Source organism: Falco rusticolus, chromosome 5, assembly GCF_015220075.1.
Source record: "Falco rusticolus isolate bFalRus1 chromosome 5, bFalRus1.pri, whole genome shotgun sequence".
Classification (NCBI taxonomy): Eukaryota; Metazoa; Chordata; class Aves; order Falconiformes; family Falconidae; genus Falco; species Falco rusticolus.
The window spans coordinates 90,763,111-90,789,604 of record NC_051191.1 but is presented as its reverse complement, the minus strand read 5'-3'; the positions used below and the strand labels follow the sequence as shown (position 1 = coordinate 90,789,604).

The 26,494-nt window shown below is 42.1% G+C and overlaps 1 protein-coding gene across 4 annotated transcripts in view; it reads left to right on the top strand.

Annotated features, from left to right (window-relative positions):
• Nucleotides 1–26,494, top strand: part of MAN1A2 (mannosidase alpha class 1A member 2) — a 145,954-nt gene that overhangs the window by 101,230 nt on the left and 18,230 nt on the right. For all 4 annotated transcript variants that reach the window (XR_005104327.1, XR_005104326.1, XM_037388006.1 and 1 more), the window contains 2 exons: nt 11,400–11,515; nt 18,160–18,379. Coding sequence is in view for 2 of the 4 variants with exons in the window: in XM_037388006.1 (XP_037243903.1) it covers nt 11,400–11,515; nt 18,160–18,379 (336 nt within the window). In the remaining 2 variants the exon portion in view is untranslated. The remainder of the gene's footprint in view (nt 1–11,399; nt 11,516–18,159; nt 18,380–26,494) is intronic.

Below are 26,494 nucleotides of genomic sequence, written 5' to 3'. Positions count from 1 at the left end.
ATTCCATGTACACACATGCACTCAGGGTTAAGGTCAAGGGGGGGGGTGGGGAAAACCCAACACGGTTGTTTCCAGTTGCCAGCACATAAACCACCACATGGACCTGCAGCCCCTTTCTCCAGTTGCTGGCACTCTGACCGTGCAACATGCTTCCCAGTCCCTCCAGTTACTGGCACCAGACCTCTCTTGTGTGCCAGCCTGTTGAGGTGCTGGCATCTAGCCCTGCCAGCTCTGCAACCTCTGGCTGCTTCTCCAGCTGCTGATGCTTGCACCTTGCAGCACCCACACGTAGGATAGTGAGTGGGGTTACACGCTAAACCAAAGGATTTAATAAGAAGATAGGGCAGTCAGTGCTGGTAGGGTGCAGGGCTCAGACAGACAACTGTGGTGATCTACAGCCTGTTTATGTGCGACCAGACCCTTTCAAGCCACCTCGTCTCCATTTTTTCCCCTGTTCATTCCTCCCCAGTCCACCCTGATCCTTCCCTTTCCGTCCCTTTGGCCCTAAATAGCTCATAAAAGTTTTATCTAAAGCCATAGGCCCTTTCAGCTGTCCCATAAATAGATTTTACAGTTCTGCAAGTCCCCTGAAATATCTCACAATGCTCATGACGATCATGTTGCCCCCTTCCCACCAGCGACAGAGTTCAGGGTGGCTCTCCCACGTTGTGCCAGAGAAAAGTTCCTTTAATGGCCCATCAATCAGTAGCTGGAGAGTTCTGCTCTGGGTTATTGTTTGTCACCACCTGCCTGTTAATGTCCATGTTTAATTTACCAATTTCCTTGTCATTCGTTACTTCTTCTATACTGAGTATTCCTCACCCAGATAACTTGATGAGGAAGGTGCTTTCCCATTTTGTGTACCCCACGTGAGGATGCTGAGAACGGTCAGCACATCGGCTGGAGGGTGCTGACCTGGCTCTCTGGAATGCAAACTGTCAAGGGTGTTGCAGAGGCTGATAAGTAAACGCTCTTTGGATTTCTATTTTCGGCACTTTCATTGTTCAAATTAAGCAAGAAGCCCTTTCAGTCTTCGCACCTACCTCTGGGAGATCAAAGCCCTTGCAGATTGTAAGGTGGAGTGAATAATACTGAGAAATGAAGTGATCTTTCAGAAGATCAAAGATATATTGCAGACAGATATTTCAGATAAAAATATAATTGTAACATAAACTAACAGGTTGATAGTCTAGTTATGGGTAGTGAGAAGGATGCTAGTATTGACAGTTCCTGTCTTTGCCAGCTGCAGCTGCTAGCGTTCTCCTTTAATTATGAAGGTGCTTTGAATTTTCTGCCCCCCACCCTTACATTGTTCATATATTTACTTAGACGCTTTGTTTAGCAGAATTAGTCTCTTAAATGTTATCTGTTAATACCCCTAAAGGCTCTAAGAAACCAGCGACACCAAGAGTTGCAGAAATCAAGTTGTGACATATAATGTCAGGTTCTGGCAAAAAATCCATAACCCAAAAGGTATCGGAGGGAATTGTGCCAAGCAAACCTGTATTTTACAAAATGTATTTTACAAAAACCTTCAGATAATTGCCTTCAATTTCGACCTGCGGGTAATAGTTTCTAATGCTTTAATTCTTGGGTGATTTTTTTCCTTTTGGTGCAAGGAAAAGATTTTCTTTCTTAAATAGAAATGGTGCAGGATTAAAATAATTCATCTTGTCTATTGTAGAAATACATGCAGGAATAGTTCCCAACCTGACTTCATCTTTGCACATGTATTTGATTTAGCAAGTGAATTTCTTTTTTTATGTGTGGTTGGAAAGTCAGTTATAGAACTGGAGATGTGCAGTCTGCGAGGTGGTTACTTTGCTGACTGATGCAAGCCTTTATTGAGGTGGGTTTTTTTTCATTTCAAATCTGCTTTCAGTTGAGTACATTAAGTACAAATACAAAAACACAAGATGATTATTAGACTTCCAGCAGCAGGCATGCATGTACCAGTTGCAGATGAGGAGGTGGGGGCGCTTCTCTGCTGTTTAATTTTCTTTGCTATCTTGACAGATGTCCTTAATTTTTCTTTCCAAAATATTGGGTCTCATTCTGTATTTAGGAACATGTATGTGTTTTGAATAGAAAATAATCTATGTAATCTCTACTGGGGAATTCCCCCTGCCCTTTTGCTTTACAACCTGGTACAAATGTAATTAACTATGTTCCAAGAAAAGGTTGCATTCAAATTTGTTTATTCATTAGAAGCCAAGAGCAAGTTAATCTGTTAAAACTTTGCTTTAATGAAATACAACAGAGCTGTGCGTTATAGGGAATAATGCTTTCTCTAAGTCTACAAGGTTAAGACATTTCACTGGTCTGTTGAGCAAGATGCTGAAAAAGCTGAACAAATAAAAGCTTTGTTTAGTGTGTTAAAGATTCTAGTGTTGCTGGAAGGTTAAACATGTGTATGAATTATGTATTTGAAAAGGAGTGTCTATAAATAATTCCTAAAGGAAGGAGCTGGATATGGTGTTAACTGGGTTTTGAAAGTGCTTGCATACGTTACTGTGGAAAGAGGTGAATATTTTATTTTGCTGTACCACCAAACCATACTTGAGAGCATGATCTTGGTGGGGAATGAATCAATATCTAGAATTTTAAATCTGTCCTGCAACAGCTTTAACATTTATTTTCTTTGCTGTGAATTCAGCAAATTAATCTGCATGAAGAGGGTCCAGCATGTCTTAGGGTACTGCCTGGTATTCCTGAGGGTTTCATTTGTTGGCTCTGAAGACAGCTAACTGAGAACAGCAGGGGAGTACAGAGGTATCCTTCGGTACGTGCTCTGTGAGCGCCTGTGGAATCTTGCTATTTCTTTAACAACTGATTTTTGTCCTAGGGTCTCCGTATAGGTAAACTGTATTTTTGAACTATTCTAGACTTACTCGTTTCTTACTAAAGGGGAGCCTGACAAAGTCCGGTTACAAACTTGTTGCAGCCTGATTACAGTTATGTGTGTTTATTTTATTCCTGCTGCATCACTTGCTGGAGCCTGTGCACCTCTGGTTCTATCAGCGTTGTTCTCCAGACCCCAGATAGATCCAGATGATGCATAACAGCCATTGCGTCTCATTCTGTCTGCAGTATGTGAGACTTCATAGTCTGAGTTACATGTGGATGCTTCCAGTTTGGTGACACTGAGGGAAGAGGGTCTGTAGTTTTGTTCAGTGGATGCTGAATGTGTCTTCCTGATGAGTGCTTTTAATTGTGCCGTTCCGCTGGGAGCTGGGCTGTCCGTAGCAGCGAGGTAAAGTACCAGCTCGTCTTGGGCATCTGCCTGAAGACATAGCTGATGCCTGGGTGTGCAGAGCGCGCTGTAACGCTCCTTGGCCTATGTGGTCAAAACAAAAGGGAAGGATGGCGATGGCTGCAGTGCAGACATGGGCTGTGGTACCTCAGGCTCAGTCATAGCATGTGAACGGAATGATTCTTACCATCAGCACAGTGTCCTCGCACCTACTGAGTGACCAGAGCCTCGGCTGGCTGTGTGCGCCAGTCAGGCGTCTGTCATAAGAAAAATGAGAGAGATAGGCACAAGTCTAGAAGGAACAAACATGCAGAGTACCTGGATTTGTATTGCAGGGGGCGTAATCTGTAAGTACATAAAAACCAGAGTGTGTCTTGCGTTGCTTCTTTGACTCTTTTGACTGCCGGCGTTCGTGTCTCGTGTACATATACGCGTGTGTGTATGAGTACGTGAGCTGCTGCGCTCTTGGTAAAGCTTGGAGGAGAAGGTGAAGTTGGTGACTGTGGGTTTGCCAGTTAATTTTGCATAGATGGATGTTGGGTTAGATTTAATCTAGTAAGGGTTTTCTCTCTCCCATGTTTTTGGTTTTAGTCAGCAAGAGGAGAGTTGAGATCTTATGGGTGAAGACTGAGGTGAATAAACTAAAGGTTGCAATGACCTTAAGAGCTTGGCAGTCCCCCACATAGACACTGTCCTTCAAAAGGGACTCTAGGGGCTATGGGCACATACCTACTGCAGCGCTGTTTGTAGCAGGTGATGTTACCACCCCATAGCTGTTTTTTCACAGCCACCTTATCAGATAAAAAAAAGTCATCAGAGGTAGATGTGTACCTCGCTTCCTATCGATCCACTGCAAATTCCAGCAGCTTCCAGTTGAAGCTGCTGCTGCAGGTGGGATTACACTGACTCCAGACTTGGCAGAGGCAGGCATGCTTCGTTCAGGGGCTCTCAGTGAGTGTCAAAATCTCAAAAAGGCAACTTCAGGTGATAAAAGGCCATGTCACTTTTCACTAAAAGCACCAATGTTTAATGTGTTGTTCATTTTCACAAACGGACTTGATGTATTTAGATGATTAGTCTTAATTTGTGGACATGTCTTCTAAGAAAAGGTCTCAGTCTTTCCAGAATTATAAATAACAGCTGGAATGTTTTGAAGTTTTAGGGAAGTTTGAATACAAAAAGGAAAGTATTTGTTCCAGCTGTGAGTTCCTGAGTGTGAAAGGAGAGTCTCTTGTAAGATGCCAAATTAGGATACTACTTTGACATTGCAGAATCAATAGCTGCGTTCCGTGTGAAGATGTGTTTTAGTTCTAACGTGAGTTACCTAAGTATGTGTATGTTATATATATATTGGGCTAGCTGTACTTGCTGTTCTGTTTCAAATTATTTCTATTGTCTTTGCACACACCTGAATTGGGCAAGTTTGAGAATTTTAATCTTTAGTTTGATAATCACTGCAGTTCTAGGAAGTCATTTTCCTCTAGTTTATTATGCAAGAAACTGGTAGCACTTAATATTGCTCTACACTTTCCATTAAGTGATTGTGTTTTCAGTTCCTTGTAGCTGCCAAACTTCAACTCTTCCAACTGAATTACTCTGTCTGCCTCAAGCTGTTTTGTTGGGCTTTTTTAAACAGCTTTGATAAAAATCCTTCAGACGTTTCTAAATGAAGCTAGAGGTGGAATGCGGTTCTACCCAGAGTAAAGTCTGTTTTTTCTCAGGGTTACAGTTAGGAAACTCAGGAACCATCATGTTTTGGATATGAAATACCATGGGAATTATTTGTTTCAGGACTGCATGAGGAGAAAACCATCCATATTTTTCCAAACCTTTCGAAAATACATCTGTTTTCTCCATATGGAGTATTTGGAGTTGAGCTGCTACGTTCTCTAGAGTTGTGCGTGCCGAGCCGGCGTGATCGCGTACCCCCAGGCTGGGAAGGGCTGAGCTGTGTTTTTGTTGTGCCTGGGTCTGTTGTGACCATAGAGCAGGAAGCAATGCCTGTCCGGCTGCTCCTGGCTTACTAAGGCTTGGCTTTGCAACCTGAACTGTTCTTGGGAGTAGTTCTGTTATGTGACAACCTGCGTGTTTTCAGAAAAAAAATGCGTGCTGGTACCATGTTCTTCAGTGATAAACGATTCAGAGCTGACTAAAAATTGCACCTCCACCTCCTTTTATCAGGCTTGCCTCTGCTGCAGTTAATGTACAAGTGTTTGCACTTTTAAGCCATCCTTTATGGCTTATGGCATCCTTAGGATGAATTTCCACCGTGAATTGCAGCAGCTGCAATTTCCAGGGCCTCAGCATTCTGGATTAAAGGATTAGAAGGGGAGCTTGCACCTATTTAGAGCAGCTGAGGGGCGCTAAGCCCAACTACATGAAGTAAAGATTGAACTGAAATTTAATGAGAGCCACTCTAAAGGCAAACAGAAAAATAATTCCTCAAAAGTTTCCTGCACAGAGCAAGAGGGCTCTTGCAGTGTAGGGCCAGTTGGTACCCAGATCAGCTAACGGTGAGGGGGTGTGGGGGTTTCTTAAGGAAAGTTAGTATTAGCTTAATCACTTCGCTGCTCCCTCCTGGTCACTTAACTTTTCCACTCCTTCCCTGACATACTACAATAGCACTTTGTCAAAAATATGGTGTTCGCAATCCTTGAGGAAAATCAGTCTCCCTCTTTACTACGTTCTTTTGTTGCAAAGTGGTTCTGCACTGCTACTCCTCTGGTTGAAATGGATCGGTAGTTTGTTCACCTTGGTCTTTCCAGTCTGTTGGGTGCAGCGCTGTAGGCAGGTTTAGGTTAATTTTCCTTTACTGCAGAGTCACAACTAATGATTCCAGTTCTAAGATTTGAGTTGCTTTTACATATTGCCAAATTTCTGATTCTTTGGTTGCTAGTTCTCTAGCTGCCTATACTTAAAGATATTAAGTCAGTGTTGTAGGTGCAAATTAGTGAATTAAAAACATTGTGGGTGTAGTTTCTCCTCATCTCCACCTGCTTGTGCTTACGTACAGGTAGAAGGTTACCTCACCGTACTGCCTTTCAGCATGGCAGCCTGTGCACGCTAAACACACTCCTGTTTAGCGCTTTATTTCATCTTTTTCATTCCGTGTGCAGTGAGTGATGCGTAATAGCTTTATGGACACAGTGGAAGGACGGCAGGAGGTGCCCGGGGGTCAGGACAGGGCAGTGTCTCGCCAGCCATCTGCTCACGGGTGGCAGGAGTCCTCACCCCCCGGTGTTGTGACTGCAGCATCCCTTCTGACATGATGTGCTGGTTTTAAAACAGCGCCTGACTTCTTTCTTAATTCCTTCTCATTGCCAAGAAATGACAATTGAACAATTAAGGCACAAAGCAGAGAGGGTTTAGCAAATCATGAACTGTTTTTAATTTGCCTCGTTAAGCTGCTGTTAACTACTTAAAGCCATCTGCTTAAAAATAATTTGCACATCTTCAGTTGGCTCTAGAGAGCAGGTAGGCCTTCATTAGAGCAGGTTTTGTTATTAATGTTATCTTTAGGGGGCTTCGGTGGTTGTGGAAAATATTCTATTGCTCATTGAACGCAACTTTCCCTGTAAACAAAGCAAGTGGCACGTGTTGGTGAGTTATAGCGGCTGCCAGAACCGCGTGCCTGCGAACCGCTGCCCTTCGTTTCGAAACTGGCTGGCTGTGGAGGAAACTATTTTTCAGCCACCGGGTAGATCTGGGTATGATCTCCGAGGAGGGTGAGCTGTGTGAATGCCCCGTATCTCTGTTCCCTACTGCCTTCCCCAGGAATTAGTCCTGGGGAGGAAGAACAGCCAGATGCATCAGAGTGCCTCAGCTGTAACTGAGGCGGGGGAACCCGGCTGCCTATGCCCTGGGGAAAAATGAGCTTGTCTCCCTGGATTTGTAAAGAAAACTAGTTCCCTTACAGAGAACAAATCACCAGAGCCACAGCCTCTCCCTCCCGTCTCGAGCTGAGCTGCACTGTCGCGTCGGTCAGTAAGTATGTGCCCCCCGGAGCCGCTGTGTTTCTGCGGTTGGCTGTGGAGTAGTTGTCCTGCTTCTCCTTGGAGGAGACTGTCTGAGCAGTGAGCTAACAGGTTGCTGATAAGAATAAGAACATTTGGAGTGAAACTAGATTTAGAAATACTCAATAATGATGGCGTGAGAAGTTTTTTAAAAGAAGATCCTCCACTCGTTCTGTGGAAAAGGGGTGGATGTGATTTTTGGAATATTAGCTGAGATACGGTATTTGACTTAATATAGATCTTCTTTTATCAATAAATTAAAAACTCATTAAGATATTGCTATGAAATTGATTGTTTAATTGTTTCTTTCCAATTGTGTGCTGCTTATTAAGAAGAAAAATGTCAATATTTACCAGGATGTAAATCTTGTGAAGTATCCAAGCAAAAATGTTGCTATGAACTGTAAATATCATACTCTTTCTAGTAGGATTTTTCTTGGTTCTTTCTGGCAAGAAGGAAGTCTGCAAACGGACTGACTGGTGTGCAGGTTTGCACACGTGTTTCCAAGTGTGTGACAAACCAGAAAAAATAAGGGCTTTCTGTAAATGCTTCTGGTTGCAATAGGTGAAGGTATTCTTTGCAGCTGCTGTGTCTTTTAGTTTAAAATAAAGACTTCCCAAGGAATCATTGACTTGGAATACTTTTAGGTTTGCCCAGTCATCTGAGCCTACATTTGAAAAAAAATTGAGGAATGAAGAAAATATCTTTGTCCTGATTGGAAGGAATGAATGTTCTAAAAATGTATACGTGTCATTGAACAGGGTATGTGGCTTCTGCCATGTTTGATAGGCCCTCGTGCTTCTGTTCGCTTTGCTATATTTGTCTTAACCTGGAAAGAATTTTCTTTCAGAATTTCATTGTGAAACGCTTCACAGTAAAACCCTTTAAATGACATAGAGCTAATTAATTCTTGTAGATCAAATATTAGACATTTGCCAAATATTTATAAACATTTTAAACATGATACCCTCACAGCTGTCTACTGAAGAGTACCCAGTGCCAAGATGCTGTTGCAAAGTCCGGTACTGTGATCATGAGTTGTTCCTTTTTAGTGCTCTGGATTGACATGCGAGGTTAGGGCCGATTGAAAAACTTCAAAATATTTTACGGGCAAAACGTTTACGAGCAAAACATTTACGAGCAAAACATTTTGAGTTGATCTTAGTTAAATCCCTGAATCCATCTAGGCTGTAGCTCAAATAGCAGGAAAGAGTGATAACTGCAGTGGACCTTCTGATGATAAGTTTGGGTAGAGAGCTTTGTTTGTAGGAGAGAATGATACGTGATGACCCAAATCTAGAGTTTTCACCAAGCTGTGTATTTGCTAAGGAATCTTGAAAAATAGCTCTTTAGTATTTCCACCGTAGGTGAGAGCAAGTTGTCAAAGTCCCACAGTCTGTCACAAAAAATATTTTAATTTTCAGCCATTTCTAGTTACAGTTGTTACACAAAATGCAGCAGATTCTGCTTTAGCAGTACCTTCTGACACTAGCAGAAGACCTGAAGAAGATCTTTCCAGGGTGCGGCTGTAGAAGTCGGAAAACTTGCTGTACTTCACCCTCAGCTGAGCTGCTGCTGTGGCCTCCTTTGCACTTCCACCCTTCCCAGCTATTTTTTGCAGATGTGGAGGGGTCAGGGCAGTAAAGACAGCCGTGTCTCAGCGCACTGGGCTCCCTTGAAATACTGCTTCCCGTCTGTGTGAAAGGCTGTGATGGCTTACCATGTGCGACCACCAAAAATATTTCATCTGTCCCTGTACCACTACTGAAGAGAAGGACCAGAGTCAGTTTGCCCTTTCTGACAGGTCTGCCCTCTGATCCAGCTGTGAAGGGCATCAGCTGGGGAGTGGGGGAGCCCGCTGTTCCGTGAGAGAGGAGCCTTGAAAACTCCTACAGTTGGGAACTGGAGTGAGCTACATGAAACAGGGATAAAGAAAACGCTGCTGCCGGGAGCTGCGAGGCCCTCAGAAGCCTTTAGCCTTGCCATGGTTGCTTCTCGCTTGCTGAGTGGGAGGACGAGGATCTGTATCTGGGACGCTTGCGCAGCTCTGTTCTTCGAATGCGTGAAGAAGGTGCAAAAAGGGCTGTCTAGGGGATGGCTCAGAGTCCTGTGTGTCCTGATGCTTCCTGCCTTCCCTGTGCTTTCATCTGAGATGAGAAGCACGATGGAGGCGGAGGAGAGCTGCTGACAGAGAGACAGACAGTTCTCAGATGACTGCCTGAAGAAGTAGATGTGAAACGGGGTCTGTTTCTGATAATTGACTTTGGAAACTCACCTGGAATGTGGATTTCTCTGTTTAGGAAATAAAACTTTTTCCATTCATCTTCCTGTTCTCTCCTGCCCTGAAACCCAGCTGGAGCTGCTCCAAGACGAGCCCTGCTGAGGGGTCAGCAGCCTTGTCCTGGCCGGGGAGAAGCGCTGGCTCCAGCGGCTGCAGAGCTTGGCTGGGGAGGAGGCAACGGCTCAGCAGAAGTAGTTTTAAGCCGTGTCTCCTCTGAAGTCAGTCCCTGAGTAGTGCTGGCATGAGTCGTAACTGAGGTCTTGGCATGGTTTGCTGCTTTTTTTCTGAAAACTGTGGAGCCTTAGTTCTTGTGCCTACTTGAGAATGTAACTGCATTGAAGGAATAATTTCTAGCCCTTGTACTTGTGGAAGAAAGTGACTCATGACCTGAACGCCCTCTTACAGCTCAGAGCTAGAAGGCTTATGAAAATGCATTGTTTGCAGTTAAATCACTGAGTAGCTGGGTGTGAAAAGGCTGTCTAAGAGAGACTGAGATAGGAGAGAAGGGCATGAATTAATTTGCTCTGGATTCACAACCTGAAACCAAACGGGTAAGCTATAGGCTGGCTCCTTCCTTTGTTCAGAAATCCATTGTTACGGAGCAGAGGAGTCAAGAGGCAGCGAGAAGAGTTGACGCAGAAGCATCTACCAGCTCTAACCTCCTACTCACATCTTCAGAGCCAAGCAGGCATGCTGGGGCAGGACGGTGCTTGGAGGAAAAAGCAATAGAAGGAGAGCTCCAACCTCTCTTTTACCCCTTTATCCCAGAAAGACTGTGAATACCACTTTTTTGGAGGTACTTTGGTGAAGGAAGTACCGTATCTTCTTTGTTTTCACCTGGTAAAATGCGTGACCGTAACAGCAGTGCAGTGGGTTTCTGGCATTGTGATGAAGTTGGTCTTAAACCTTTCTCTCGCCTCACTTCTGCTGGCCGAGGTCTGTCTGGTGCCTGGGGCGGGGGGGCTGTGGTGCTGGCAAAGCAAAAGGTTGTGTGGTTGTGTGCGCTTCTGGTTGGAGCCACTGACTAAATCTCATAAACGTACTGCCTGAGCGAGAGGTGCCCGCGTGGGAGCAGGCGTAGCTCACCCGGAGAGGAACGTAGGTTGTTCTCATGGGGTCTGCCGGCACAGAGCGATAACTACATGTGAAAGGCAAACCCTGCAAGAAAAAAAAGATATTTAAAAAAAAAAAATAAATCTGCATGTTAGGAGTTGTGGTTTACGTGGTGGTGGATTTTAATAGTCAAGCAGCCTTACCCTGCTGCTCAGGTACAGTGGAACAGAGCAGGGCTGGTGCTGCACACTGCAAAGGCAATTTGCCTCCCTTTTGACTGAAACAATTTAAATGAGAACGTTTACTTTGAGAAATTCATTAGTGTGTTAAGGAACTACCTAGCTGGAAATAAAAATCTCCTGGAAAGATGGGATTCTGTGTAGTTCATGGCAGTTCATAGCCAGCCACAGGACCTGGTTGCATCCTGGATACAGAGACCTTATGGGTGTTTATATATACTTTTACGGATGTAAAAAAAAAATTTAGAGAAACCTCAAACTCTAGCAAGCAGCAAAACAATTAGGTTTTGTGGAATGAAATAAAAAGAGAGGTTAAATTATATTTTGATACGAGGGATAGCCTGTGCAGAATGAGAAATAGTGAAGGCACAGAGCTGCTTCCACACCTATGAAGTTCGGACGGGACAGGAGATACAGTGCAGCTTTGTGCTGCTAAACAGGCTTAAAATATTGATAATTCTATAACAGTAGACCTTAAAAATGTAAGTTCATGTTTTGAATAAATTTAAGGTGCTATTATATAACAACTTCAACTTTTTTTTCCTCTTTCCCTCCTACAGATCACACATCCGTGGGCGGGCTGGGAGACAGTTTTTATGAATATTTATTGAAAGCCTGGCTCATGTCAGACAAGATGGACACGGAGGCAAGGAAAATGTACGACGATGCAATTGAGGTGATTATGATTCACTGAGTTTTCCAGTACAGTGGTACTTAAAAACCATCTTTTACATTTAAAAAACAAAACAAACAAAAAAATCCCTAACTCGCCTCTTCCCCCCAAAACAAAAACCAACCAAAAACCCCACAGGGATTGCTTTGATTATGTAAGTTTTAAGAAATGCAGGGATGAATAATACTAGCTTTCACTCAGAGTAGTTTAAAATGTATTGTTGTGGAATACATCTGATGCAGATTATTGTGCTAAAAATAACCAGCTTGTCAAAAATGGTTTAATGTAAAAGCCTAAGCTATAGTTTATTGGAAAGAGATCCAGCAACCCTAAGGTGTGTGAGGAATGACCAAGTCACTTTTCTTTAGTGTTCAGAATCATTCTAGGAGTTGAAGTCCTGAATTGTTTTATTCTTTCAATTATTTTCTAAAATGTTTCAATGTTATAGTCCATACTTATCTTGTAAAACGTAGTTTGTACCCGTTTCTTGCTCTGTGACTCTTGTGATAGAGTGTGGCTCCCTCTGAGAGACCCGTCGTGCTTGCCCAGGCAGGGCAGTACCGTGGGGCGGTTCGGTGGGCGTTGGGATGGGGGTGGGGGCCCTTTTGTGGTGCCTCTGAGCTTCATGCAGCCCTCTTGCTTGCTTAGTTTCCCCATACACAGGCATCTTCTTTCATCCGGCTCGCTTGTGCCCCTGCGTGCCAACATGCCTGTGCTACGGTTAAGACACATAGAGCGTAGCTAAGCTAATTTTAGTCATTAACCGTGCTACCAACAGCAGCAGGGACTGTCTAGTCTTGTCCACATGCAGACGTGTGTGGTGCCTAAGTTGTTCCATGCTCTAGGCATGCTGTGTTTCTTGCAACACAAGCTTTTAAAGCTTAGGTTTAGTATAGTCAGTCTCCTAAAACAAAACACCTGTTCTTGGAGTTCTCAAAATTCACATTTTAAAGGACGCATAGTGGAAGTTCAAATCCAAAAGTGCTTTGAAGCTGCACTATGTCTTATTCCTGACCTGAACTTGGTACGTTTGGCTTTCAGCTACTTGAACTTTTTCATTCCCTACATGTTTTAAAGGGTTATCTGCATCAGGTGGCTGGTTACTAACAAAGGTACGCTCAGCGTTCTCTCCTGAAGGAGAAATGCATTATTTTCTTTAGTCTCACAATATAAAACAGTTCTTGAATTATTTCTTAACCTTTTTGCTAAGTACTTTCAAGTGTCTTCAGTATGGAGACAAGAATATAATAGTTCTTATAATGTCATTGCCTGATCTGTTCTCAGTATCCTCCTCTTCATCCATCCAAGAGCTGTTTGCACTCTCCACCTTTGCTTTCCACTGTCATCCATCCACTTTCCAGTTGGTTTTGCTCAATGTGTGATCTTGTCTCTATTAAAATAAACACAATTGTTCAGGCAAAACCCATTTTGTCAGCTGCTCTGAATGATTTTACAGGACTGACTTTATCACTGTCTACAGCTCCATCAATTTTTGTGTAATCTCCAAATTTTTTTTAGCATTTGTTTCTTGCAGATCATTGGTAGAAATGCTCCCTAGCATTGAATAAAAGTATCTTTGCAGAATCTTCATGGGTGAGGGCTTTCCACAATTTTTTGTTTTCACTTTGAACTGTTCTAGCAAGCCAACTTTTAATCCACTTCATACGTGCTGCCCTGAATTTGTTTAGGACTAATGTCTTGTACAATACCAAGGAAATTCCTGAAATTCCTAATATTCCTAATACCAGCATGCACGTGTCAATCAAACATTTATTTTTAACACCACATCCTTCATTTTATATGATTTTTCTATTAATATTTTAAGATACTGTTAAAGCATCAGCTATTTCCCAGTCCTTTTGAACTTCCTTACCTTTCCAGGGTTTGTTAAAGTCAACATCAGTAGTTTAAAACAATAGTTGAGTACTTCTAATATTCTAAAATAGTCTATTGGGTCCTGTGGGTTTTAAAATGTTTAGCAGTTGATGTTTAACATGCATTGTAGTTACCATTGAAATATTTTATTCTGATTCCTAAACTGTGAGCACTTTAAAATTAGAGGAAATAAAACTTTCCCTTTCATCCTCTTCCCTGTAAGCCCAGTCTTGCAAACATTTTGTATGGGCAAATCTCTGTCTCTGCATGGAGACACAGCAAAGCAGATCTGGGACTAGATGAAAACACGCTGTGGATAAGGAGGGAGAAGGAGCTGAGCTGCTCGCACTTCGTGTGACATGACCTGCAGCGCAAGCATCAGCTGGTTTCCTCTTCAACTTTCTCTCATCTAAGCCCACTGTGTATGTTTGAATCTGCATGAACCGTACTGTTTAATGCGTTGTGGAGCATCCTTCTGGTTCAGGGTTTGTGTTTGTCGCAGGTCCTGTGTGACATTGGAAGATGTGGGCAAAGACTCAGTGAGTAGGATTTGTTTTGCTTAATTGCAATTTGAATTTTTATTTTAAAACTTAACATATTTTTAAGAGCCCATTCCCTTACTATTCTTTCATTGTTGCCCATAACATAGGTCTTCCTCCATAGCTGACACTTCTTATTCTTTGTTTTTCAAAACTTGGAGCAAAAGCTCATCACATCATTTATGCAAGCAGAAGGGGGAAGGTGTAAAATACATTCCTCCCACTCCATACAGCGTTGGGAATGTTCTCAGCACCTGCCAGTCTAAAAGAAGGTCTCTGTCCAGCCACACTTCACTCCTTAGCTTAGGAGATAGCCAGCCATACCCTAACTCTCAAGACTTGCAGTAGGCAGTGATACCCCATTCCTTGGTGGTATTAAGAGGAAGAAAGATAACAGCGTCTGTTCTTCAGATGTTATGATTTCCAGTCCATGGCATATGAAGTGTTACCAGTCACTGCATACTTCATAACCAGAGTACAAACGAGTTCTGCATCTGTGACCTCTGCATGCTGTGTAACAGCAGTGCAGTCTTCCACTGTAAAGGACACTTCATTTCTATGTCCTAGTATGTAGATTCACAGCTGTGATAAAAGCTGAAATTGTGAAATTTGCTGAGAATTCTTTGTTGGTATAAATATTGAGGTTGGGCCTCTTAACTTTGATTTCAACATTATTGTGTGGACCTCCCAGCTAGTCTAGTTTAAAGTGTCTTTTCTCCTTCTCGCATCAGCTGGAGGATAAGGAAGCTTCCCTTTGATCTGTTGCCTTGAGTAGTCTAGTCTGTTAGGCTCACAAATTTGATCCTCACTTTTCGTACTGCACAGCATTAGGTAGCTAAAAGGATTTAGCCTTGTGTTTGACCATCATAACATAGCACGGCAGCTCAGAAAATGTTTTTTTTTTCTTTTTTGTAGTCATAAAAATCGCAGAAAGCATGAACATCAGGTAGAGAACATTGTCATTTCACATCGTGGCCTATTGTTTTGGGCATTTCACAGACTACAGAAGCTTCTTCCTGCAGTTAATCTCTTCGTTGATGTGAACAAAATCTTGTCTTTGGGAGCTTAAGGATACGTGCCCACTCTGGTGGGTGGGTACTCGTGGTCCAGTGGTATGGTGTTGCTCTACGTACCCCTCGGGGTGCTCTGTGGCCCCAGGCACCCAGCCCAGGGTACAAATGTCACATCTGTCCAAACCTGCTCAGCTTTTCTTGTCTGCTAGTCAGTGCTGCCAGCAGTGCCCAGCAGTTCCTTGGTAGCTATGTAAATATCGATTGTCCTTTGTATACAGTTAGCAAGTCGTGGGTTGTTGAATGATGAAGTATTTTGAGAGGGTTGCATTTTTTTTTTTTTTTGGTCAGGCTTCCTTTCTAACTCCTAAGACTTCAGCAGCCAACAGAACTTCATTTTCAGATTTCAAAAACTACCCCTTACACAAGACAGCGATGTTCAAGTTCAGAAGATGTGCTCTCTATGTAGAAGAGAGGCATATTGCGCCTAGATGATGTTCTTCAGTCAAACCCTGAAAGCGAGTTTAGAATGGAGTAGCTTGTGGAGACGTGTATAAATTTGCCCTTTGCTGCCTGGTGCCAACCACAGCGGTTTTGTCACCCTGGAAATGCTCCTGCAACCATTTAGTCCTCAACAGTTATGAAATTACATAAAGATACAACTCAAAAGGGAATTTCACACAACATTTGGGAAAAATGGAGTTTTCCTTCAGGAAATAAATAATCTAAACCCTTTTAAGTCTTTTTGCTCTATAGTAAAAGTGGCTTTCCTTTAAAAAGGACTTCTCAACTTTTATGTATCATATGGTCAAAAAAATCCTATAATCATAATGTCAGTGTTGTCACAGTCTAGGGTAATTGAATGAACAGCGGTGGTGCTAAAGGCGTCAGTATCATCTTCAGTGGCAGAATTTTCAGCACATCCAATCTTTCCTCTACCTGTACTTCCAGAACAAAGGGGCTTGGACGGTCACCCACCTCGGGGTCCCTGGCCACAGCAGCCCTGGTGTCGTGCCAGTCCTCATGGCCAATTTGTTAGACAGCCACTCTGGCAGCTGTCAGAGGCTTAGTGGTTTCTGCTCCATCAGTTATTTCTGTGTTGTTCTTGCTGGATCCTGCCGTCAGGACAACCTTCAGATCCATCAGTGGTATTAGTGAAGAAATGAACCCAACAGGAATGCAGACCAGCACTTCCCTGTCGTCACCTTCAGAACTCACAGGCTCGGTGGAGGACAGTGGAGAAATTTTACCATCCCAGTGATGGCTCAGTCCCCGGTGGAAGTAAGGAGCGGGGCCCTACTGATGGTAATGCCGTCTTCTCCCTGTAATCTGCTGCACTGGCTTTTAGCTAGTGCACTCGCCGTGGCCATATGGGCACTGCCAGACCTTTGCTGGCTGCATGGCTGAGGTGTAGATTCGCGTCGCTATAACTGTTCTGAGAAGTTGCTCCAGGCAATACAGCATCTCAAGTCAAGAACGTATTCAGAAAACCATCCAGGAACACATACATATTCAGAAACACAGCTATTTCATACTACCGTTTATATTATCGTCTTCCCCAGATGAGGCTCCTAATCTTACAAACTCTTGCCTTTTCTAACTGTAATTTCAAAAACTTTGTTTCTAAGAATTTTTTTTTTGTTGAAGAAAACTTTGAAAGGCTTTCAGATGTTATTTCAGTACCTGGATGGAGGAATTCCATGTTACAAAATCTTGCTGGCTTTAATACAGCTGCTTCAACAGTCCTCTACCAGTTAAGCATCAGCTTGATTAAAAAAACAAACAAAAAAAAAAAAAACCAAAACAACCCAAACTTGAAATACCTACTGCGGTCACAGAAGAGCTTGAAGCTTTTTGTTTGTCCATTTTGTGGACAAACAAAAGTCTCGCTTTTTTCTTATTTGGAAATTGGTTATTTCACTGTCCACTAGTAAACCTGAAGTACAAGTTGCAAGCTTATTAATCTATTTATTAAATCTCTGTTGCAGCGAACTGCATAGTTTGTGCTGTGTAGATAGCAAGGAGACAGTGGTGTGCAGCAGACATGACCTCCACATCCATGATACCCGCTTTAGTTGTATGCGAGGTCCTCTGCCTGTGTGTTCTCAACTGTATTTTGCACTAAAACTAGATACATTGTGGACATTTGGGATGTCGTTTGCTGCAGGTACCAGAAGGGTGATGGGGAGGGGTGTTCACTGCTGGAATGGATCTTGAGGGTGGCAAGAACAGTAAATTCCTTTTTAATGGCACTTTAATCCTTCAACTCTAATCAGCCTTGGAATACTCTGACCAGTCACGGGTCGCGCACTTTGAAGGAAGTTGTGAACCCATCAGACAGTTATGTGTAGAAGTACAAAGGAGATTTCTGGAAAGAAGATAAGAATAATGTCTCCAGGGTAAAGAAGATAGTGGTCTTTATTGTAGGACTGAAACTGTAACGAGATTCTAGTTACAAGAAAAACTGTCTAATGCTAAGGTAGAAAGTACTGCGGTAGACTGTGGGGATTGTGAAGCTCTGAAAGAAGTAAATGTGTTGTTCCATGTAGTTTGAAAACTAAGGTCGACTATTCTCCTACTACCACAGTAATACCATTTATAAGTCAAAAGCAACAGCATCTATTGGTACAAATGTGCAAAGAAAAAGCAGGAGTTGCCTCACCTATAAAATAATGTGGTTTTGTGAACAGCTGCTCTAACCTTCACCCATCCCTTGACTGTGTACAATCAGAAAGCTGCTGTGAAGAAGCAGATAGAAGGTGGCTGGAGCATTCCTGTTAATTAATGCTATTAAAGACTGATTGAGAGTGCAGGTGCTGCCTTTATATGTGTTGCTGACCAAAAGTTTCCAGCATAGGTGTATTTTTTAACTACACACAGACTGTACAGCAGCGCGAATGGGTACTTGTCTGAGTTAATAAGTAAACAAATATTGTTGGAGCTGTAAAATTTGTGCTGATTTCTCAGCTAAAAGTGCAATGTAATCTGTGTTGTTATTTTCCTGTGTTTGATTTCATTAGCATCGTTTAGCAGTTGCGGTATTTTTTTGTGTGCATTGAAATTAAATTCTTACGGTTGTTTGTTCCTGTAGTGCTCAGAAATGAATCTGAAAGAAGAAAATTCTTTTTGTTTGGAAAACAGTACATTTATTCCTTGAAGGTGAGCTGGTATGTAAAACTTGCATGTGAAACAATATTTAAAAGTTCTCTTAATCTTCTTGTAGGCCATAGAAAAACATCTCATCAGGAAGTCCAATGGAGGACTGACCTTCATTGGGGAGTGGAAGAACGGGCACCTTGAAAGAAAGATGGGCCATTTGACCTGTTTTGCAGGGGGAATGTTTGCCCTTGGAGCAGACGGTTCCAGAGATGATAAAGCTGGACATTATTTGCAGCTTGGAGCTGAAATTGCACATACGTGTCATGAGTCATACGACAGGACAAGTAAGATAACATTGCTGATCTGGTTATTTCTGTAGTTGAAATACAGAAACTGTCATAATCATTTTAAGTTTTGTTATGGACATATGCCTTGTCTAACACGTACTGGTTTTATACCAGTATAACTTCTTACACCCATGTATTTACTTCTGATCTACATCATGGTGAGTAAATGTAAAAATAGTCTTTATATGGTTCCTTCCTGCACATTTATCCCTGTTTTTCGATTAGTCAGCTAAGATGGGTGATATGGGCACAGGGAGGAAGGAGTGTGTGTGAACTTCTGTCTTCCACAATATATAGGGCAGGTTTTCATTTCATATATGCTGTTCGTACAGTTACGTAGAGTGAAAAATTTGCAAATAATACCTTTTACTGTTTTCAGTAACAGTGTATTCTGGGTAAGTACAATTAAACCAGAGAGAAGGAAGATGAGTATGGCAATGGTGAGATGGCCAAAGACGTGAGTAGTGCAGAGGCAATATCAGACTTCATTGTTGGGCTGGAAGTTTCTCAAGTTCAGTCTTTTGGACCAGGTTTATTTTCCATCTTTAATAGTAACCTTGATGCATAAAGTCCAGGTGTGCTGATGGCACTTACAGTGGCTGTGAAGTCCTAAGACACAATTAAAACAGAAGAGTCTTAGAGCAGTAAACAGGAAGATGTTGAGGGCTGGACTGTCAGAAATAAGTTCGCTAGAAAAAAGGCAGGAGCTCTTTCTGTAAACTGGGAGTTGAAAAATGCCAGTGCAGTCCCAGTCTGTATCAGCTGTAAAATTTCCAGCAGAGATTAGTGCGTTAAAAGGCACCTGTAATTTGTCATCCAGAATATGCTGTATAAATCTGAATTTCAAGCAGAACAGATGCAGAGAAGGACCAACAGAGTTATTAGAGCAAGAGAGCTTTTATCTTACAATAGGAAAATAAGAGAGCTTGGCCTGCTCAGACTAGAAAAATAACGCCAAAGAAGGGTATAAGTTTGTTGTCATCTTAAGGGGTAAACACTGAAAAGAAATAGAGTTATTTTAAGACGTAAACAACAGAGCTGTACCAAGAGCAAGATTTGTAAGCACCCATGAATAAATGTAGGTTGGAAATTGGAAATGGCTTTGTGTAGCCATCAGAGAAGTGAGCTTCTGAAATAACTTCCCAGTAGAAGTAATGGTAACTAAAACTCAAGGAGTTTTAAGGTGAGAATTCATGCGTTTATTCACAAGATCATGTAGTATCATTGTGTAATTGCCTGTCATTTTAAAGAATTCAATCATATGAGTGATACTTCTACCCGGGTGGCAACAGCCTTAAAAAGGGAGAAGAAAAAATGTGGGGATGCTTAAGGAAAAAGGGAGGACAGAGTAGCTATCGTTGCATTCTGAAAAACTGTGTTTAAATGTTTAATTCAACACTTAAAAACAAGCAATGCTAAATTCACAGTTGTTTGTGCAGTCCTAATTTCATTCCTTCAGGTGTTTATTCTGTACCCTAAATAAATCAAAAGATGGAGGGGATAAAAGTTTCGGTTACGTATTTAATGACTATATAAGAACACACATATGTAAGAAACAGACTGAAAGTTGTGCAGACAGCTATAAATTTGCAGTGCCCTAGTTTTCTTTTGTTCAGTCGTGCAATCTCAGGAATGTGGAGAGAGATATTTGGGGTTTTTTTGCCTGAACTGATTTTTCAAAGAAAATAAAAGAACTGTTATGTGTGAAATGTCAACTTCATTATGCTTTAACAGAAAGATTTGAGGGATAATTGTACACTTTAATGACAGAACTAGCTGGTTGCAGAAAAAAACCCTCTCTTTCAGAGGGTAGATAGTCATCCTGGTTCAGCTGGTAGGTTTATGTTTCAGTCAGCAAAGGGGAGAGCCTGATCCCTTACTGCTATAGACCTGGAGAACTCTTGCCCCATTTGGTGGCCCCAGAGGAGAGAGCAAGGTGCTGAGGCTGTGCTGAGGGTACAGAGCTCTTTTCTTCAGACAAAACAGCCACAACTGTCCCTTCCTGTGTCTTCCCAGGGCTGCTCGTAACAAACTGCAGTATAAGCCTGGTTTTATAATATTTTAGTATAAAAATACTTTATGAAGCAACCTGAATTTTCATAAGGAAAAAATAAATGCTGTTTCAAGGTCCAGTCTCGGCAAAATCAACACAGAATTTCACAGAATAAAAGCACTTCTGGAAAAGAGCAGCATTATATTGTCAGCTGTCAGCAACCTGTTGCACATATTGCAGGTATGAAAGCCTGTTTTAAAAAAAGAATAATAATTTGCTATTTCAGAAAGTTTGCCTGAAGCTGTATTTGCTGCTATCTTTACAATAATGTTCTCATGAATTATGGAATACAATCTCCTGAAATTCTGATTTGAAATCGTGCTTTCCCTGTCTTGCATAAATAAACAAACACGGTGACATGGCAGATGAATTAGGGTCCAGGACTTCTGGGGTTTCAGGTAAAATTCCACTGGAGTAACTTTGATCTGGATGGATTCTACCAGTGTGATATTAAGTAAAACGCTCTTGTCTTGCAGTAACAGTCCACGTGCCTATTTAGCATTGAGGTGATTTTCTGCCATGACGTTCGTGGCTGGAGGTTCTTGATGTATTAGGATTTTTTAAGGCAATAATAGTGTCCTCTCAGGTCACTCTCATACATTACCCTGTGTCTCCAGATAAACTCAATCACCCTCTGTAAGGCAGAGCATTTGTGGTAAGCTCAGCCTTCTTTAACAAAAGGCGGCCTTACTTACTTTGTCAAGCTAATTTATAACCCTTTCACTTGTTCTTGTATGTTTGCCTCTCTCCTTCGTTCACTTGTTATCACAATTGATGTGAGAAGTCGCCTGTTGAATTATGATTGCCCAAACTCTCATCACTTCTAAGACCATCTCTCTGGTCCCTTGATTACATTTGCTTCTGTTGATGGCTCCTCAGACCCTCAAGGTCTTAGGCCATTATGAATCCTTCTCTGCTTTCTGGTCTGCCCCTTGATGTCAAGCATTCTGTCGCCATCCAGTTTGTGCTCTCAGCAGTGCACCTTCCTGGCGCTGCAGAGCTCCTGCCCCAGCTGGCAGTTATACCCTCCTCTCCCAGCTGCCCGGGGCAGCAGCAGATGGTGTCGCAGGAATTCCATCCAGGCCTAGCTGGGTTACAGTGCTCCCAAACAGATGATAACCGTTCCTCGACTCAGATACTTCTTTTAGGTTCCCCAGAAGCATGCTAAAAAGATGTGTGTTTTGCCACCAGTTGTTTGGGGAGGATTGAGCACCACCCTGCAGATAGAAAAGCATCCTGCTTCTTCACCTCTTTACTGGTGAAAAAATATCCTCTGCTTCCCATCCTTTCATTGCGTTTTGGTAAATAGCTTCGCCATGTAACCAGCAGAAGTTGCCACATGGTCACGGATTTGCACAGTAATTTGTTGACTGACTGACTTGCTTAGCCTTGGCATCATTGGGGTGAGAGCTTTCCACTGTCATCCTGGCTATTCCTTAGTCCCCTGGAATGTGTATTTAGTGATCCCTTGCAGGTTTTTTGGATGCTCACAGTGCGTCACTGGGGCTTGCTGAAGATTTTAGGACATTTCTTAACTTCATTGAAAGTGTGGCACAAGCTAAAGCCCACCATCACATTTGGACAGATTGTTGCTGGCGTGACACCGTGCCACATCTCCCGACAAATAAATAAGGCCAACCTCAGATCTGTGAAGCTACCTTAGAGAGGCCACAGCCTGTTGCACCTGCATGTCTCACTGGGTCAAGCAACGATACTTGATCTCAACCCACACAACTCGGTCTCTTCCTCATTAGCTAACACCGTGATTGTTGGTAGTTGCTGCTGCTCTAGCCAGGATTACTCAGCACTAAGATGAATAGTTTTTTCATAGATGCAGATGTTGAGGAAGGATGAAACCCCATTTGGACTTACAAGGGCCGCATGTGTTCATCACCATCCTGAGCTTATGGACGGAGGAGATCATTGCAGCTCTGCAGAGAGAAGGGCTTTCGTCTTTTGTCTCTTAAATTCAAGGATACTTTATTCTACATCTCAGTCAAAACAGGTAACAGGAGGTGGGTCTTGTGGTAGAAACAGACCTATTCCAGTTCAAAAGTCAGGTGCTTGACTTCTGCACAGATCTGAGGCTTTTCATAAGGTACTTGGCCTTCGTAGTAACCAGCTTGGGTGAAAGTATCTGCTTTTGTTACCCAAGTGGCTGAGTAATTAAAAGCAGGTTAATAATTCGCTTCAGGTTAGCTTGGGGCTTTTTAGCTTTGGACAGTTAAATTGAGTCAACACCCTGCTGTTTTTTGGGAGCAAGTCTTCCAGACCTACCCCCCAAGAAGATTCTGCTGTCCTTCCTACACATGCTTTTTGCTCATATCAAGCCCAAGTCTTATTGTCCAAAGGTAAAGCGGTCTGTCTATATGTGACAGCTTTCTCCTCTGTGGCTTGTTACAAGTTCTGTCTTAATCCTTCTAGATGTTGCTCCATCCTTTGTGTTCTCTTTCCCACTAGATTGCTTTCTGTCAGCATGTAAGTTACCCATGTCATCTCTCATGACACTGCCTGTTCCACAGTGCTGATAAGTACAGAGAAGCTGGAAAGTCCTTGCGACCATTCCTGGTGTATTTCCATGGGCATTATGTCCCAGTGACAACTGGCATCCTGCCATGTAAGCAAGGAGAGGTTTATGCAGGGACACAGTCTCTCTGATAATCCGATTCACCTATCAGTGTTCTACAGGAATATCTGAGAGAAGACCTCAGACTCCTGAGTTTGTGGGCTGGAGGGGTGGCTGGGGGTATCCTGAGAAGCTCAGGCCCTTCTCATGGCTCTGTGAAAATCCTGGTAGGTTCTGCTTAAGCTGAGGACCAGTCCATAGCACTTTCTGTAGGATGCCTTCCTAACTCACCAGCTGGAGGAAGCTGATGGCCTTTGGAAGGTGAAGGCAGGGGGTACAGGCATGATTCTGATCTGCCTCCGAGCAAGGGATTTGTGTTTCCAGGATCCATTGAACTTGTCAGGTTGAGACCCCTGAGGCTCTTCCTCTCATCAGGAAGTTGTGACTGCATGTGGCACCCCTTGGAAACACCAAAGATTTGAGATTTATTGACAGTCCAAGTCAGAAAACTTAACCATAACCAGGATTTTCTTGTGATCTGTAATCTACACGTGCCTCTGCTTCCCACCTGCTCTGCTTTTTTCCGTACCATAACCTATTGATAATTATCACTGCAGTCATCCTAAATCTCCCATCCTGTGACGGGAAATGTGAAGGTTTTTCTGTAGTCGCGCGTGCTCTCAGTTTGGAGAGATGATTGAGAGAACCAAAGAGAGAAGTACGCCCTGATCTTCATGCCCCTGTGCCGGCACAGCACAAGGAGCCACGCTGCTGTCGGTGGGCACTGGTAAGGCTAAAGGAATACAGCTTCACGTGCTCTGGGGGCAAGTTTCTCCGTGTTTCAGCTTGTGTGTGGACTGCACATCTGGAGGTATTCCAGTTACTGGGGATTAGTTCTTTTTTACATGCTTAACACGCACCACTGAGAAGCACGGCAAAGGCATAAAATAACTACTAATGTGAAATCCATAAATGGTTTAAAAAGTCCAGCAAATGGAAAGCATCAAAAGACTGCTAACAAATGAATCTAAATAATTATCTATCGGATGTATTGTAGAGGTTAGATCAATAAGCAAAATCATCTATATAGATGGCAGCATGTGCTGATTTATAGCACACCATATTTTTAGTAAAATATACCATCCCTTATGCATAAGAATTTTACCATCCATTAGCTGGTAGCATGTAAAGTATTCACTGACTACAGACAGATTATTTTAGGATGAAGTTTTTTGCACATCTTTTAAGTTTCTTGACGAGTACTGTCCTCGCAGTCTGGGTGCAGCTTTAGCTGGTTTTGTAAGTGTGACAGTTCCACTGCAGAATAAGCCCGATGACTAAGATTTCAGCTGAGACATTATAAGGGTATGAGTAGATGCTGTGTCTGTCCCAAGACTCTCAGTCAGAAGCTAAACAGGTAAAGATGAAGAAACACGAATAATTACTTGTTTTCAGGAGAAGTATGAAATAACAGTATGTGTTGATGGAATGGTTCAGAGAGTCTCAAACGAAAGTACCTTGGAGATTCTCCAAGTTTTGTATGAGTTAGATATTATGTATCCTTTCTTACTTACAGAAAAATTGTTGCTAGCTTAACTGTAGTCTTAAAGGAGCACAAAAAAATTAATGTTTTCAAAATTATTTCTCAAATTAGATATATAAATATTTATCTAGAAGTCTGAGGATTTGCCCTTATTTTCAGCAGTGCTAAGTACACGCTTATTGAAGTCAACTTTAAATCAGTTAAAATCTCTTTTTAAATGGTACTGGCTTAGCTTTAGTTTTGCACTACGACGTGAAATTATTTCTCATGCGCTCTCCCTGCCTAGACAGGCCTGTCAGCCCTATTAATACTAAAATACCTGGATTAAAGTGTGACCACTGTAGCATTGTAAAATGGCCTTAGGTGGTTCTTTGCTTAGAAGCATGCTCCCCTGAAAGGTACTGTGTTCATAGTAGCTTCTTTATTTTAGTCAGCTACTAGTAGAAGTGCTGTAATTAATTTTACATCCTTGGTTTCAGATAAATAGACAGTGAGATTGTCACAATATACAGGGGTAACCTGTCCTTGGGTGGTATAATTTCTTGGAGTGCCCAATAATAGTAGAAGTAGATAGAAGTAAATAATCAAAGATATAATGCAACGGCAAGCTACAGAGCAAGAGAAGGTGTCGCCGTTTCTGTAGGTGATGCATCACCAGAACTGCCTGAAATCCACCTTTTTCGGGGGATAAGAGTAATGCAGCTGACATGGTTTACCTGATTTCCAAAAGGCTTTTTCAGAAGTTCTCTACTAAGGCACTTTAAGGATATTAGCAGCTACTGCGTAAGCAGCAAGTACCTGCATGGAGAAAAGAAATAGTTGTAGTATGACAAATAAGGTGGAGGTAAATAGTCAGCTCTTACAATGAACAAGTGATATTCTGGTATAGCTGATGTATATTTATACACACATGTGTATAGATGTGTATAAATTTATAGGATATTTACATTTTATATTTTAATATATGTGTGTAAATTTACATATATACATATGTAAATGATTGGGGAACAGGTAGAAATGGTAAGTGTGCTGTTAACAAAAAAAAAAAGCTACTCAGGATAGCAAGGATAAAATAAAGCTGGAAAGTTACACAAGAACTATATGAGGTTGAGTACTTGTGTAATGAATTACTAAGCTGAATTCAGTGCAGTTAAATGTAAGAAAATGTAAAGTGAGGCACCTATGAAAAAATTATTCCTAACCTCACATATAAAATTATGAGCTCTTAACTGACCGTTGCAACTCAGGAAATTGCTACTGAGATTATGAAAATGTCAGCTCAGTAGCAGTCAGGAAAAACTGAGAACAAGCAAAATGGAAAAAGTCATTATGTCACTGTATTAATCTTGGCAGCACTTCTAGCACGATATTCAGGCTGGTGCTCTCATTTCACAAAGGATGTAGTAGAATTGGAAGAGTGGCAGAGAAGGGCTAGAAGGAAAAGTAAAGGTATGGAACAGTTCTCATTCAAGGAACAACTGAACTGGATACTGTTCTTCCGTGTGGAAAAGGGACATTTTAGGTAGGATACAACAGATTTGCAAAATCAGCAGAGGACTGGTGGAGTGAATACGAATCAGTTGTTCACTCTCTTCTCCAAGACAAGACCTAGAGACTATTGAATGGATCTAGCAGGAACCAGGCTGAAAATGGAGAAGAACAAAAAAGTTGGTTCTGCACCAAAGAGGTATTGGAGATGTGGAACTCCTTAGCAAAGGTGGGTTTGGATGCTTAAGGTTTGCACAGGTTTAAGGAAATGCCAGATAAGTTCTTGGGAAATAAATCTACTAAGACTTACTGAGCATATTAAAATATATGTCTAGATTGGGAGAAGCTTTGAGCTCAAAAAAATTGGAGACTGGTGGAGAAGCTGGAGAAAGGTATCTGAGATATTTGGCCTGTCCTTTCTCTTCCCCATCCTTGTCTGATTTTGGCCATTGTTGGAGACGT